Source organism: Medicago truncatula, chromosome 5 (assembly GCF_003473485.1).
Source record: "Medicago truncatula cultivar Jemalong A17 chromosome 5, MtrunA17r5.0-ANR, whole genome shotgun sequence".
Taxonomy (NCBI): domain Eukaryota; kingdom Viridiplantae; phylum Streptophyta; class Magnoliopsida; order Fabales; family Fabaceae; genus Medicago; species Medicago truncatula.
The window spans coordinates 5741250-5758035 of NC_053046.1; the positions used below are offsets into that span (position 1 = coordinate 5741250).

The window sequence follows — 16786 nt, forward strand, 5'->3', positions numbered from 1 at the left end:
CTAATTCTTGAGCTAAAATTGGCCTGCAACATATCTTAAATTCTATCACCATTAAGCTAGATTCTCAAGTTGTAGTCGATCAACTTACAAACATTCATGATTACTATGAGAAAATATCAATGTGCTTATGTTGATTAACCCATTTTTGGAAGACGCTTTTGAAGCTCTTAGATCTTGAGAGAAAATATCAATGTACTAACGAACAAAACTTTAATCAAGAACTTATTTTAATGATTTAATGACAAAAATGCAAAAACATATTTTATTGATCAATTTACTTTTACACATCTCTTTATAACTCATGTATCAAGTAAATTGCTTCCTTCAATTTTTTATTTATTTTTACTTTACGATTGTTAAGACTTGAGAATTGATGTACCATGTTTACAGCCTTGATTGGTTGAAGGCTAAATAACCCTAGAAGCAGGGAACGAAAATATCAAACATGGAAAAAGATACGTGACATCCGTGCTTTCATCCAATCAAGGTTGTCCAAGCAACTTGATAGAAACTTTAGGGCCAAATATCATGTTTGGTCCTTTTAATTTGACTGAATTTTTAAGTTACTTCTTTAAGTTTTGAAAGTTTCAATTATGTCATTTTAATTTGACAGAATTCCTAAGTTATCCTTTAAGTTTTAAAAGTTTCAAATAAGTCATTTTAGTTAATAAACTATTTCACCGTTACCCCTGCTGTCAGTTAATAATTAACTAATAATGCTGATGTAGCCGTTAAGTTTTTGACTTTGATCAAAACGTTGTCTTTAAAAGCTCCAAGGTGTCAAAACGTTACGTTTAATCGTCACAAATGATCATTCTAGCAATATAAATGTCGTTTAATAGTGCTAGAAAGGCATTTGTTGTCGTAAATAGTTGTCTTTCTAGCACTATAAATGATCATTTGTGATCAATAAACGTAGCATTTTGACACCATCGGGCTTTTAAAAGGCAGCATTTTGATTTAAGTCAACAACTTAACGGTTACATCTACATCGTTAAACAGAGACTGACGGCAGGGGTAATGGTGAAATAGTTTATCAACTAAAATGACCTATTTGAAACTTTTGAACTTAAAGGACTAACTTGAGAATTCTGTTAAACTAAAAGGACATAATTAAAATTTTCGAAATTTAAATGACTAACTTGAGAATTCGATCAAACTAAAAGGACCATAAGTGATATTTGACCAAACTTTAGTTAGATGACGACCTTTTTCTTCTTTTATAGAATAAATAGGAAGACTTTCATTAACAACACTTTACTATTCCATAAATCAAATAATTTAAAATATCGATAATACATACTACAGAGACTAAGTTGATAGAAACTTTGTAAAAAAACCAATTGATAGAAACTTTAGTAAAAAAAAAAGTTGATAGAAGTAGAATCATGTACAAGCAACTTGTTCTGGGTTAGTTTTTCATATATACTTGTATTTTTAGAAATATCATTTGAACAATTGTTGTTTAAAAAATTTATGGGACAATAAAAATATACAAAGAAATATAAGTATTAATATAAACACTAAAATAATAGAGAAATATAGTAAAAAATAAAATAATATGAGTATAAAAGAAAAAATTGTTAAAATATCATTTCTCATATTATTTTTATACTGAAAGTAACTTTATTCAAATATCATCAAATACTAAATAAAATACGAACGTTTCTCATAACTTAAATTTAAATAGTAGTTCATCATATTTTGTAAAATTAACTCTTTTTACTAGAATCGTCTTGGTGATCGTCTTTGTATTTTCTGTATGAAAAATTTGAAATTTGTTTAAATTCTACTCTAGAAGTAAAATAGACTTATCATGTAAAAATATATTCTAATTTATTATTAATAGTTATTTTTTGTGTAAATTAGTTATCCTCCTTATGTGCAATCGACTAATACTTCAAATCTTATGGAATTTAAATGAAGAGCAAACTCTAAGTAAATGTACCTTCAAAGCTAAATTCAAACATAAGACATTGGTAATTAATACTCCATCCGTCCTTTTATTTATAAGTACTTTTAGACAAAGGTCGTGTTAACTTGTGCCCTAAGGCCACAAGTTAAGAATCTAAAAAAAGAATTAAAACATAGATTTTTTATTGAAAAAAATAAGTTTTTAACTTTTGAAGACATTGAATGCACAATTTCCAAAAATAAGTTTCTACATTTGGCTACTAAACTTGTATCTTAAGGGCACAAGTTAACATTTTTCACAAACATATTAAATACAACTCATGAGTATATTTGAAACCGACAAAGGAAGTACTCCCTCCGCTCCATATTATAAGAAGAAGAAAAAAATCACACTTATTAAGAAAATTAAAACATAGTAGTTTGTAACATAGTTTTTTATGTTATCTTTGAAATAAATTTTATAGGAAGTTGTAAAAACAATTTTCATTTGTCGTTGATTACAGAGAAAATGAAAGGGAGAGCAAATTGAACGCATTTTGCATTTAATTTTCCTTTAAAAAGTATGATTTTTTGAAATAACATAAAAATTAATTTTTTTTTTATAATTTGAGATAAAGAAAATGAGTTTTTTTCCTTATAATTTATGACAGATAGAGTACTATGAAAAAAGAGCACTCGTTATAAAAATTAAAAAAAGTTACCGGTAGTTAAATTTTCTGCACTTTGTCAACTTTAATATTTATGGCCCCATCGTCAAAAAAAGAAGAAGCAAGTCCCCATCGTCAAAAAAAGAAGAAGCAAGTCCCCATTAATAGTAGTAAATGCTATGAGAAGAGATCATGATGTTCGTTGCAATTTGTAAAGATAATGTCAAGTTACATTTAATGGGGGTCGGTTCTGTATGTAACCACTAATAACCAGTCATATTTTGGAGTATTTTCTACTCTAGAAAACCTACCCATTGAACAATAGAGAATCCTCTTTTCATTAACCAATGAAATTGCATTATTTTTCAGCTAAAGATTTATGCTACACCAAATATCTCTAAGATGTGGCTCTACTTGTTCCTCGTGGCCTAAATAAGTCCAAATACAACGACGTGACTTTCCAGATTCACATAGTCGGTGAATGATTAAACAAAAATAGAAAGTCACAACCTCACAAAAGAAAAAACATAGAAGAGAAAATTGTGTAAACAACAAAAAAATGGGAATAGTGGAAGAAGCTCACAACGTGAAAGTTCTAGGAACGGGAAATAGGTACATAGTTCTAGCTCATGGATTTGGAACAGACCAATCTGTGTGGAAACACTTTGTACCTTATCTTGTTGATGATTTTCGTGTTGTTCTATATGATAACATGGGTGCTGGTACCACTAACCCTGAATACTTTGATTCTGAAAGACATTCAAGCTTAGAAGGTTATGCTTATGATTTACTTGCTATTTTGGAAGAGCTTCAAATTGACTCTTGCATATTTGTTGGTCATTCTGTTTCTGCAATGATTGGTGCTATTGCTTCTATTACACGACCTGATCTTTTCCTTAAACTCATCATGGTTTCTAGTTCACCAAGGTAATTAGTAAGTTTGATTTGTACAGTTTATATAAATTATTATTCATGTACAGTTTATATAAATTATTATTTTTTATAAAAATGAAAAACTGTAACATTATTTAAGGGTGAGTTATTTGAACAGTAAACACGAAATTTGTAGCACCGCTTCACACTCTGTCACACACACAATATATATGTATAAAATAGATAAATCAAAAGGGGGGAAAATTGATTTAGTATCCGCTTAAAATATTTATGCACAAATATTTACTAGGTAATTGTAAAACTATTTTATGCATGATTTGACATGGTTTATTTACTCTTTGGGTTAGGTATTTGAACGATGTGAATTACTTTGGAGGATTTGAGCAAGAAGATTTGAATCAATTATTCAACGCTATGGCTGAAAATTATAAAGCATGGTGTTATGGATTTGCTCCACTGGCCGTGGGTGGGGACATGGATTCAGTGGCAGTACAGGAGTTTAGTCGAACATTGTTCAACATGAGGCCAGACATAGCTCTAATAGTGTCACGGACAATTTTTCAAAGTGACATGAGACAGATTTTGAACCTTGTTACTGTGCCTTGTCATATTATACAAGCTGAGAAAGATATGGCGGTTCCGGTGATGGTTTCGGAGTATCTTCACCAACACTTGGGTGGTCAGTCCATTGTTGAGGTCATGACGACAGATGGTCATTTGCCGCAGTTAAGCTCACCGGATATTGTTATTCCGGTCTTGCTTAGACACATTCAACTTAATATTGAGCCCACGAGGTAAATACTTGTTATTTACATCACTCCATAATTGTGATTTAGATTTCACTCAATCAATAGTTAGGGACGTTAGTTGGACTAAGATCGGATAATTCAATTTTCAAAACACTTTTTTTTAAAAAAACTCTTAAACCATCTGATCTCCCTCTAAAGATATTGACGCTCTGCATGCATAGTTGTGAGGTAATTTCGGCAATATAAAAAACCGTTATGTCACAACCTTATCGTAGATTTTAGGAGGTTTTTTTATCGAGTTTGGTTGGTGGTGAGGTGTCCACGTTTTGACCCTCTTGTACTCTTTTTCCTCCTTGCGGGTTAAGTGCATCTTGTGCTAAACTAGCGTAATAAAATTTGCTTATTAAAAAAAAAAAAATAGTGAGAGATGAGAATCACCCTGTTTTATTCTATATTCAATTAATTTATCTTTGCTTGTTTGTTTGTGATTTAAATTTAATTGTGGTATGGAAGAATGACAGGGGGAATCAAAGGTCGTTGTCCATCAGTGTGTTGTGGGGATGTATAAATTTATTTTCTCAACCAATTGGAGTACTTTGTGTGGCCTAAATTTAATGGGGACAAACCTAAAAATCCAGAGTCAACTTCTGTACTGTTTTATTATGGTGGAAAACTTTTGTATGTCTGAATCATAGTTGGGAATTTTCCATGTATTTTCAATCATATTAAATGAGGTTTAAAGTTAAAACTCTTAAGGTGAGTTTTGTGATTGATTATAGTCTTATTATATCGATGATTTGGACTATTTACTTAAAAAAGGAGGTTTTGAGTTAACCTAGAAGCATTAATAAAAAAAGATAGTTAACTTGGAAGCAGAGAGGAACACATTAGCTTAAGCTGAAATATTGACTTTGTAAAAAAAATTGGTAATATTAGTTGTGCATGTTTTTTTTTGGTGGACGGGTTTGAACCACATATCTTACATATATAATGCATTGTTCCTACCAACTGAGTTAAGCTGACGAGGACAGTTGTGCATGTTTAACTTTAGGAAAAAGTTGAAAGTTGGAAGCCTAAAAAAAAAAGAAAAATACTATTAGGACCTTATTTTACTAATAGAAAATATGATTCCGCAATCAAATTAGGAATTTCATTATATACATAAAATCATTTACATGTGGTTAGTCGAAGTGATAAGATTTAGACACCTTAAGCAAATTGTTGACGAGTCTTTATTCTTATGTGTGAGGAAAATTTTATTTAAAAATGGAGAACTTACTTTGTATGTCAAACAAATAGTCATATCTATTACAAATTTACATGTTTATCCACAACATGTCTTCGTTGGACTTTATGTGGCTTCTTGGTGTTTTTGTTTCCATCTTTGTGTAAAAAAACTAGCTTTACTTAACTATTCATAATTATTTCTTTTTTCTAACAATGGCAGCTGCCAGAGAAACTACCACACTTTCCAAAATCAAGAGGCTTCATCAACAAAAACAACAAATACAGAGGCTTCCTCCTTGATGAAAATGGAGGCAGATTTGTAAATTGAATAGCCATTCTCGGCTGATTGATGTTGGTGTTACTAGCTAGTTAGGGACAACAATCATCCGATGAAGGAACTGGCATTAAGAAGAATAACATAAGTTAGGGGTCCTGGAATAAGAAGGGTAATCTCATCAAATAAATAAGATGCATTATCTCCCCATTTTCTAGTGTAAAGAAGGAAAAAGTTACATATAATATTTTTCTTCTTTCCAATCTAAAAAAATAAAATCTCATTCTCTTCTAATTTTCCATCTATTTTCTCACGTATCTTTTTCTTGTCTAGCAAACTAGGTTTTGGTGCAACATGTGAATCATATATTTAAACATTATTGGTGGGTAATTAAGGATCCTTTTATCCAGTGGGTGATGTTATAATTAGTTTTTGCGATCAACTTTTAGGATTAAGTTAACCATGGATGGGTCTCGTTTTATTAAACTTCAAAAGGTTTGTATGCATGTTTTAATGCTTATGTTATGTTTTGGTAAATAATGTTATCTCATAATTCATAAAGCATTTTGTATTTAATTGTTGTTGCTTATTATCTTTAGCCATATTATTTGAGAGACTAACTTAGAATGAATATCCAATGGATTTGATTCATTGAATGTGGTGACCGTAACAAAATTCAGTTCTTAGCAAACATTTGGTATCATCTGAAAGAGGAATGACATTTGTATAACCATTTTTTGACAATTTTGAAACAATTCTCTCTCTCATATTCACATGTATTTTAATTCTCTCTCTTCTTCTTTCTCTCTCTATTGTTTTTATCCAATAAGAAGAGAAGAAAAGTGATTGTCACAAAAGTTGTTTAGGATTGGTTGTACAAATATCATTCATCCATTTGAAAAGATGCAAGATTTAGAGCAAGATGTCAAAAAGATGTAAGACTTAGAGTAAGAGCAAGATGTCAAAAATGTCTGTGTGCAACCAAAATTTGGTTGGTTATATGATCATCTGAAAATGCTCACGGTCATGGAGAACTTTAGTGGGGTTTAATTTCAAATTTGATCCCATATGTTTATTTAATGTTTCAAATGTTTCCCTACATTTAAAAAGCTTCTCTTACGCCACTCATTTTAACATAAGTTTGTCTTTTCTGTCATATTTTTAGTCAACCCTATCTAAAATATCCATGAGACGCACCTAAAGTTATATGTGTGTGTCTTTATTAGCCACATGTACATTTTAGATGGAATATTGACTAAAAATAATTAAATGATTGTAACGTTAATAAACATAAGAGACCAACTTAAAAAAAAAATTCAAACAAATTTAAAACCTAAAATAAAGTCAATTGGCTAAACATGCAATTTATCCCACAAAAGATTAAAAGTTCTTGAAAGTAAATAACTTTCTCTGTTATTTAACAAAAGATAAAGGACTCTCAATAGAGCACTTCTCTCTACCCCACATTTAAAAAAAAAAAAATTAATTAATGTTTTTTGGAAGTACACTTAGACGATATAAAATTCATGGTTTTTTCTTCGAATGTGTACATGCGAAGTGATATTGGAGGGTGTGAAAGTTTCCCCCATTTCAAACCTTTGTTTATTTTGTTTTATTATGAGATTTAAAGGATATTGCAATGGACGTACGAGACTCTTTAAAATATAACCTAAAAGGTACACCATGAGTTAAGAATGTACAATTGTTTGTTTGTCTTCGTTTACGTGTAAGTGATTCTTGAGTTGCAAGCCAGTTTGAAATTTTATAAATGAGTATTTTGCTTGTACACTTGCCATAGTCAATAAGATGAAAGTAATTTAATTGGTGCTAAAAGAGATGTAAATGCTGTTGAAACGATTTTGCAATATATACTTCAAAGTTTGAGTACGTGGTGTGTTTAGATAAAATGTCTAAGTACACGTGGATTTTGTTTACTGATGAGTTATAAAGAAGCTTGCTAGTTGCCTGCCTAGTACACGAGCAAGCAATGCACGAGAAACTTACAATGCCTCGTCACCACAATAATAATTAAGAAACGACTTATTTAACTTTTTCAATTAAGTAAATAAAACGCATTGCTAACTAGTGTCTGATTTTGTCTTGTAAATATAAGCTTATTTTTGTCTAAAATCAGTTATATTTTTGTCTTGTAAATATAAGCTTTTATTTTTGTCTTAGATAGCATTTTTTGATGCATCAAAGGCATTCATTAGCATTCTCTTAAAATTAATAAAGTAAAGGTATTTGTGACTTTTTATCTTATGAATGGGTTTCTTCTCCACTTTCTCCTCAAACCAACGAGAAAAAAAATTTAGTGTGGCCCCATCAATATGCTTCTTTCATATGCCTTTTTACGTTCCTTTCCACTTTCTTTCTCTCCCCTCACGATCCTTCCCCCCTTTATCAGTTGAAACAAATATACCATTAGAGCACAAGTTAGCATGATCGATATATAAAATCTCAAACAAAAAATTTCTTAACCTAAGTGATGTTTTTTTTGGGAGTCCAATAGACAAGAGATTCATACTCAAAAGGACATAGACTTTTTTTTTATTTATCAAAAAGTGCAAGTCTAAAATCAGTTAAAAAGTGTAAGTGGTTTTGTCTGAATTGAAGAAACTCTTCATTGTATTTTGTCTATCAGAAATGATAATTATGCACAAAACTAGAGACAAATATACGACACCATTCACTGTTGCCTAATACATATATATATATATATTTATTTATTTTCTTCTTCTTTCTTATTTATGGGCATCTTTCCCTCGTTTCTTTTCCCTCTTGTTTCTTTTCTGTTCCCTCTTTCTGATTCACTAATTTCCTATGAGAAAGAACTAATCATCTTTCATTCACTAGTAGTTGCTCATCACTCCTTCATCTTTGTGCAGTGCCACCCTCTCATGCTATTTCCAGTCACTCCAGCTCCCGCCGTAACGTCGTATTCCTCCACTGTTCCTCCTTGTTTTCATGCTCAGGTTCTTTCCTTTCTCTACTCTTGTTTTTAGAATTTTAGTAGTTTGTAGTTATTGTTTTACGTTGGTTGAGAAAAACGTTTGTTTGATTCATAAATAGATAGGAAAAAAAATCCTAAACCCAAATAATTTTTGTTTTATTCCCACTTATTATCTCATTTCATTACTTCATTCTTCCATTTTTATCATGGGGTAAGATGGTCCCTTCATCATTTTCGTTTTCCCCCAATTTCAAATCACAAACCCTAAATTTTTTAATTGACTAAATAATGAAATTGCAGGTTTTTTATAATGAATATGCTCAATATTAATTTTCTCAACTTAATTTCATGATTACAAACTTAGATATTGCTAATACTTAAATTTGATACCCCATTATTTGATACCCTCATTTGTATTACAATTTTTCTCTTATATTTCTCCGTTATGTTTTTCTGCTGTGTTGTGATGTTTCTTTCTAATGACAAAGTATGTGAGGTACATTATGTGTGCTTATCTCGATGAAGTCCACACTTACATTTTGAGTTATTTTGTGCAGATTTGGGGTGTCAATTGCCCCCACAATTGAACATTCATGGATGGTCCAAATGCTTTTGTGGATTGTGGTAGTATTCATGATGAAGGCATAGAAGTTGACAATTTTAATGTTGAAGATGAAGTTGCATTGTGGGAGCCTAAAACAGATATGTGTTTTTCTAGCATAGATGATGTTAAATCATTTTATAGAGAATATGCTTTGAGAAAGGGTTTTGATTGGAAGATTAGAACATCGAGAAAAGAAAATGATGGGGAGGTATGCTACTTAATTCTTGCATGCACAAGAGATCGAGCTGAAGTGATAAAAAAAGTGTATGTACGTTGAAGACACGTCCGACAATGGGAAAAAGTTGTCCTGCTAAGATTTGTATCAAGTTGAAAGAAGATGGATTGTGGTACATTAAAAAATTTGAGCCTAATCATTCTCATCATACCAGCCCTAGAAAGGCAAGGTTGTTAAAGGCTGACAAGAATATGGACTTGCATGTAAAGAGGACAATTCAAATCAATGATGATGCAGGTGTGAGGATCAACAAGAATTTTCAATCTCTTGTTAAAGATGCAGATGGGCATGAAAATGTACCATTTAATGAAAGAGATGTGAGAAATTATGTTAAAAAGGAACGGCATGCAATTGGAAAAGAAGGTGATGGCAAGGCCTTGATAAACTATTTTTGTCAAATGAGGGAACAAAATCCAAATTTCTTCTATGAAATAGATTTGGATGACGATTTTCATGTAAGGAATGTCTTTTGGGCTGATGCAAGAAGTGGGGCTGCTTATGAGTATTTTGGAGATGTTGTAACTTTCGACACAACATATTTGACCAACAAATATGATATGCCTTTTGCTATTTTTGTTGGTGTGAATCACCATGGTCAATCAATATTACTTGGATGTGGGTTGCTATCAGGAGAAGACAAAGAGTCGTTTGTATGACTTTTTAATTCAGGACTTTGTTGTATGCTAGGAAAGCCCCCTGTTGGTATTGTGACTGACCAATGTAAGGCAATGCAAAATGCAATCGAGATTTAGTGGTGGAGATTTGCTAGATGCAAGTACAATGGTAGTTAACTAGTATGAACAGCTCTAATATTTTTTGGACAAAAGCTAATGCACTCATTGCTAAAAAGATGAAGTGGCCCTTTTGTGTGTATATAACAATGATATTGTGTTTTTTGGTGGCCAAATCATGGGGACAAAGGTCAATACAATATAAGGTAGCAATGTTATTTTGCAAGTTCATGTCAATGAAATATCACGGGTGTGTGCTTCTTATGTGTCTTGTATCATTATAAGGTAAAAAAATAGCCAGAACTTCAAATTTAAGCATAGAAAAAGACATGGTTATCTTTTGTTAAATATCATGTATTCACTTCAAAGATTTGGTTAATTTGCAAATTTTTGAAACCGCTTTGTTAACAGTACCAGCAGCGAACTATTATATCTATTTTATTGTGGCAGTCGTGTTGTTTGGTTGGTGCATTGGTGGAGGCGGCTGGTTGGTGTCCTGGACCGATTTGAAAGCGCGACAGACCTGTTTGGAAGTGTTTTATCTGTCACTTTAGTGCTGATTGTGAGGCAGCTGTATGCGTTTTCGGGCTTTAGGGAGCGACTGTTAGTTTTCTTGGTTAGAGAATTAAGTTATGCAAGATACTACAAGACTAAAATTGAACCAGTAGACACAATAAATTTCGAAAGCAATCATTGCCATTATCATAATACAATACATTTCCATTTTGATACAAATACTATGATGTTCACCAATACATTTCCATTTCGACGAGTCTATGCAAGGTGCACAAAAGAGCGGCAATGGAAAAGATAAGATATAACAGTGGTGCCGCCGATATGCGTAACACCTCCACCAAAGAGAAACAAAAAACCACCAAAAACTCGAACAAGGCATCAGACATTGAGGCTGAGATATACATTTATAACGAAGCATACCACCACCTCAAGTCCGAAGACATCCCAATAAAAAATCTAGCCGCAAAAACACCCTGACAACCTAAATCAGCATGCGCATATCAGTCACAGCAGGACAAAAAAACTTGCAGCATGACTGCAGTAGCAAAATCAGACGGCAAAAAAACTCCTAGCAGGCGCATATGCATATCAGTCCCAACAGTACAAGAACCTGCTGCATGAGTTTGTAGACATTTTTTTCACTGCAAAAGGCAAACACAGTCATGAAACAAATCAACATAATGTTCACTGACAAAAGAAATATAGTTTCAAAGGGAAATTAAATGTTTTACCTTTTTCTTTTTAATACCTATAGTATACCATCAAAAGAAAACTTAAAAACACATTGAACATCAACACAGTAAAGTATTAGATGAAATTGAAATAAAATGTAAAAGGAACCGAATGTGATATTGTCATACATGATGAAAATGAGTTGGAGATGTGAGATTTACCTATATCAATTTGCTTCAATCAATGGTGAAAAATTTGAGGAGCACGATCTGAGAAATGGAGATAAGAGAGAGGTTCGATTGAAATGGGACGTTGTAGTGACAACTCAGATTAAGGTGGCAGCGCAAAGAACAGGGAACTCGCCGATTGCAGGAGATGTGAGAGAAGAGAGAATAGGTTTGTATGGAAAGAGAACGCACCGCAAGGAACAGAGAAAGAAGAGGATAAATTGGATTTTACAAATTTGTCCTTAGTTTAATGTTGAAATTCCGAAATTGCCCATTCTTGTAAATATGGTGTTTGTATTGTGTCATATTTAATGTGTCCAATTGTGAAAACTGTTTATCTATAATGACAATTGATGTGTTACCATCTTTTGATTAATAAAATCGGTTATTTTAAAATAAAATAAAAAGTGTAAGTCTAAATTTTCAAAGAAAAAAGTGAATTATTGTATTATTAGGATGCTCAATAATATTGCACCAAAAAAAAAGGATGCTCAATTTTTAGGCTAAGTTACATCAGGGTCCTTTAATTTTGAAGTTTATAAAAAAATTGGTCATTTAAGTTATTTTGGTCACACATAAGTTCTTTAAATTTGAGGTTTATAACAGATTGGTCATTTAAGTTATTTTGGTAAAACATAAGTCCTTTAAGTTTGTAAACGTTTTTTATTTAGTTCTTCTACCACATCATTTGTTTTTGTAACGTTTGGTTAACAGAAAGACTAAATTAAAAACGTTTACAAACTTAAATGACTTATGTATGACCAAAATAATTTAAAAGATTAATTTGTTACAAACCTCAAGCTTAAATAACAGACAAAAATAACTTAAAGAACCAATTTATTAATTACAAACCTCAAACTTAAACACCCTGGTATAATTTACCTTAATTTTTTTTAAACAAGTTTTTTATTTCTAACGTTTGTATGTAAAAAATTAGGCCATTATAGTTCCAATTTTAGCTCAAGTTTGATATAGGTAATCATTATCAACATTTTTTTTTTTATATTTAAAGTGATATTTTCGATTACACACAAGCCTATATGTTTTTATCTTTATCCAATTCTTTAAATTTAGTTAATTATAGTTCTGAAGTACTCTTTCTTTTTGGACAAAAAGTTCTGAAGTACTCTTAAAAAAAAATCTGAAGTACTAATTTCTCCTTAAATATACAACCCATTGATTAAAGGGTTAAATATGTTTTTGGTCCCTACATTTTACGCGATTTTGAGAATAATCCCTACATTTCAATAAATGTTTTAAAAATCCCTACATTTTTCTTTCGTTGGTGCAATTGGTCCCTGCCTTCAGTGTCATATTGATGAAACACAAGCCATCATAACAAGTTCAAACCCACCCCACCAAATCTCCACCACAACACCTTCCACACCCGCAACAGCAAACACTTTCAACGATAACATCATCGCTTTCGGCCTCCAAATCTTTCCATCTAAACCAACATATTTCATTGGAAATGTCACGAACACCGGCGATCCGCATCTACGACGTTGCGGAGAAAGACCGTGGTGAAGTTCCCCGCCGTTTTCCGGCGAGATTGAACCACCAACATTGACATCACGTTAGAAATTTGATAACAGGGACTATTTACGCTAACGGAGGAAAAATGTAGGGATTTTAAAAACATTTATTGAAATGTAGGGACTATTCTCAAAATCGCGTAAAATGTAGGGACCAAAAACATATTTAACCCTTGATTAAATTGCATGTAATAAAAAATGACTGTAATATTAAATTGGGTTAATAGGTCTTTATCCCATGTAATATTGTCATTTTTGGTTTTCCTTCCAGTATTTTTTTTATTTACTCCCTGTAAAAAAATTGTTTTGATTTACCCCTCTAATAGGCCAAACAAAAATGAAAATTTCTTGAAAAAAAATAATAAAATTGGTTTTTGTTTCGCCTATAAATTTTACAAGGGATAAATAAAAAAAGTTTACAGGAAAAAATCGAAAATGATTTATATTACAGAGGGGTAAAGACCTATTAACTCTATTAAATTTATTGATATCACTTTTACGGTTTATATTTTAAGAGGGAGAACTAAGAGTTTTTCTAATCACACCTAAAAAAATGATTATATTTTTTTTGTTTGTCAAGTAGTCTAGTGGCTAGAGTTCACACATTTTAAATATGAAAAAGTGTTGAACCCCAACCCCTGCATATAATATTTCAATATTTCTATCAACTGAGTAAGCTCACGAGTATAAAAATGATTACATTTTAAATGACTAAAATAGACTTAAAATAAAATAAATGATCAACTGTGTCATCCATTAAAGTGAATTTACGTAAACTTTCTTGATCATACTAAACTTATCTCACAAACGAGGTGGGGTTTAGTATGGGAAAGAGGAGTTCTTTCCCTTCATGGGAAAGTTGAACCACGGCCATAGATTTATTACTTTTTTAATTGAATGGCTAGGATCTGTGACCTGTTAACTGCCGTCAATTGTTACATGGCATTATGGACCCGCAGCAGTGGTCCCCACCTTCTGATTAAACAACAATATTTTATTTCTTTGTAACATGTAATGGACTGGCAATTTATTTGAGTCTTTGTTGCTGTAACTTAAATTTTCGAATGGCCCTACTAATTAAGTTGATAAATGTAGCTATCAGATTAAAATTATTGTTGCGCTGCCATATTAAAATTAATTAGTTTTCAAAATAATATTAAAATGAAAAATAATGTTTGACATAAAATTAATAGGCCTGGATTATTTTATACGTAACATAAAATTATGTGACATAAATAACGTTGTTTACATTAAATTAAATTATAGTGTTTATGAAATTTTAAAAAATATTTGAAATAACATGATTATAAATTAAATTGAAATTTTTTATGATGAAGTCATGAAAATGACTTTTTTGGTGAAGTTAACAGTTAACACTATAACGTCAAAAATATAATGAGTAACACCCCACATTTATTAGTCTTAAACTTATTATTCAGTGTTTTGCATTTTTTTTTTAAGAAATTTAGTGTTGGGGCATTACTAAGTAAAAAATTGAAATATTCAATGGATATAGTTATATAGTGGTAGTATACCATTATTATTGACAATGCACTAGTTACGTGTTTTTTTATAAAATTTATTAATTAAAAAAAAAATAATCCTAAGAGGGGTTAAGTTAGTGATCCGAAGTTCCAGAACCATCTTCCTCAAAATTATTACCATTTATCATCAACGCTAACACTCCACTTCTTCTTCACCCAACTCCATTAACACCCAACTTCAATTTTATTTAAGCCTAATTTATTTATTTACCTTGTAGTTCCTTCAATTGATTTTATCATCTCTTTTTCAATTTCATTTTTTTTTAGAAAGGGGTAGGTGGGTATTCCATACAGGATTTGCAATTTCTCTATTCCACCGCCATAGCATCCTTAAAACTACCACAATCGAAATCATCAAGTAACAGAACAAAAGAAGAAAAATTGATGTTTAAAATGAATCTTTACAATCTTAGAATAGTATATATACTTTGGATATTTTTTAAGCTTTTTTTTGCTGGGTTTTGTTATGCTCTGCAGTGTTCTGGAATGTTTGAGAAGAAGAAGAATCGATGTTTTAATGCTTCAGTACTAAATGCATGTGAGGATTACGTTGTTCTGTTGTGAGCAAATGGGGAGGTGGAGTAGGAATTTTACAAACAACTTTAAAAAACAAAACTGAGTTTTTTTTTTTTTGTTTTTGGCATAGTCAGTTATAACTGACAGCTGTCCTGGGAGAAGGGACTTTCCCATTGTGGGAAAGAAGTTTCCTTTCCCAGGTTAAACTGCACCCACAAACGAACTCTACCAATATCCCATTTCTCAAAATCGGAGGATTAACATCAAAATAATTTTATTTAATGTTTTTTCATAACTATCTGATTTTGGGTTTATGCAATTTTATATGATATTTTTAAATATTATGTTAATTTTTTTAGTATAGTTTTAATGTTACTAAAGATTTTTTTTGGAAATAATTAATGTTACTAAAGATAGCATAAACAAAAAGTTTTTAAAATATTTGTACGGTATTGTATTTACAAGTGGTTAAGATTCATTAAAAAGCTACTATGTCCTTTACTTTTTATGTACTTTTAACACTTCAACTCTTCTAAAAACAGACTATAATAATAAGAAATTTGTTTGGCATGTAACTAAAGTTAACTTATCTTATTCGATAGAGACGTTGTATATTATATATAATAGTCAAAATTCGAATTTCAACATTCCACTTATTATTTTTTAAAAGGTAAACTTTTAAGTACTATATTACTTGATAAAAACAGACTATAATAATCTGTCTTTAATTAAATTTATTATCAATTGAGGTCATTCAATTGATTAAGTTGATTTTTTAACATCACAGTCTCTCTCTTTATATATATATATATATATAGTCAAGTAGTCTGGTGATTAAAATTTACCTTATTTAAGTTGAATAAGTGAGGTGTGCGGGGTTCAAACCCCAACCCATCCATATAATAATGCATGTCTCTGCTATGAACTATGCTGACGAAACTTCTCTATATTTATTATCGCTTTATTTGTTTCTTTCACCAATCTTTAACTCTCTCTCCCATCCTTTTGAATCCAAAAGCTATACAATCTATCTCCATACGTACCCCCTCCTCACAAATGTTTGTCACAATTTTTATTTTAAGTTAGAAAATAATGTCCTAAAATGAATTAATTGAACGGCTACACTCCCATTCTTTGCTCCCACAGTAGTTCATCCCTATCCTATCCCCCACGGCAGCACATTTTGTAACATGTCTTCAAACAATTTTTTATAATTTATCATGGATACCAATACCATATATATCTTAATCTTAGAAAATTGAAAAGAAATCCCATCAATAGACTTCCCACTAATCAAAGTATCCAAAGCACAGTATTGTTCATATTTACATTTTTTTCCTTCAAAAAGCCTAATGAGAAGAATCACACATCATAGATATGAATAAGTGAAAATTAATGTTTTTTTGTTTGTTAGAAAGTAGAAACTAGAAACTACCGTCAGTATTAAAACACCAGAAACAAACAAAGTTCAATACTACTTTGGGCCGAACCGGCCTTTTACAGCACGTGCAATCACGCGTTAAGCGCGTGACAAATTCCACCATTTCT

General features: G+C 31.2%; 2 protein-coding genes and 1 long non-coding RNA gene across 3 annotated transcripts; 2 read left to right on the forward strand and 1 right to left on the reverse strand.

The window, feature by feature from the left end:
- The first annotated feature begins 2836 nt into the window (after positions 1-2836).
- Positions 2837-6242, forward strand: LOC11405441 (probable esterase KAI2). The gene is made up of 3 exons (XM_003611586.4): positions 2837-3488; positions 3803-4249; positions 5652-6242. Exons 1-3 carry the CDS (start codon positions 3121-3123, stop codon positions 5752-5754), a joined length of 918 nt encoding a protein of 305 aa, XP_003611634.1. The 5' UTR covers positions 2837-3120; the 3' UTR covers positions 5755-6242.
- A 2217-nt stretch (positions 6243-8459) lies between these two features.
- Positions 8460-10896, forward strand: LOC112421838 (protein FAR-RED IMPAIRED RESPONSE 1-like). The gene is made up of 2 exons (XM_024783789.2): positions 8460-8680; positions 9216-10896. The coding sequence occupies exon 2, from the start codon at positions 9554-9556 to the stop codon at positions 10151-10153; it is 600 nt and encodes a 199-aa protein (XP_024639557.1). The 5' UTR covers positions 8460-8680; positions 9216-9553; the 3' UTR covers positions 10154-10896.
- Positions 10897-10906: 10 nt separating this feature from the next.
- On the reverse strand, positions 10907-11851 carry LOC112421839 (uncharacterized). The gene is made up of 2 exons (XR_003012162.2): positions 11638-11851; positions 10907-11385 (listed from the first exon to the last, which is right to left on the reverse strand). It is a non-coding gene; the product is annotated as an uncharacterized lncRNA (long non-coding RNA).
- Between the last annotated feature and the right edge of the window lie 4935 nt (positions 11852-16786).

What these genes read in the sequence shown, in the direction of transcription:
- LOC11405441 (XM_003611586.4), top strand. Translation starts at nt 3,121, where the DNA reads ATGGGAATAGTGGAAGAAGCTCACAACGTGAAAGTTCTAGGAACGGGA. An exon ending in ATGGTTTCTAGTTCACCAAG is followed by an intron (nt 3,489 to 3,802) that starts GTAATTAGTAAG and finishes TCTTTGGGTTAG; the next exon opens with GTATTTGAACGATGTGAATT. An exon ending in CTTAATATTGAGCCCACGAG is followed by an intron (nt 4,250 to 5,651) that starts GTAAATACTTGT and finishes TAACAATGGCAG; the next exon opens with CTGCCAGAGAAACTACCACA.
- LOC112421838 (XM_024783789.2), top strand. Translation starts at nt 9,554, where the DNA reads ATGGGAAAAAGTTGTCCTGCTAAGATTTGTATCAAGTTGAAAGAAGAT.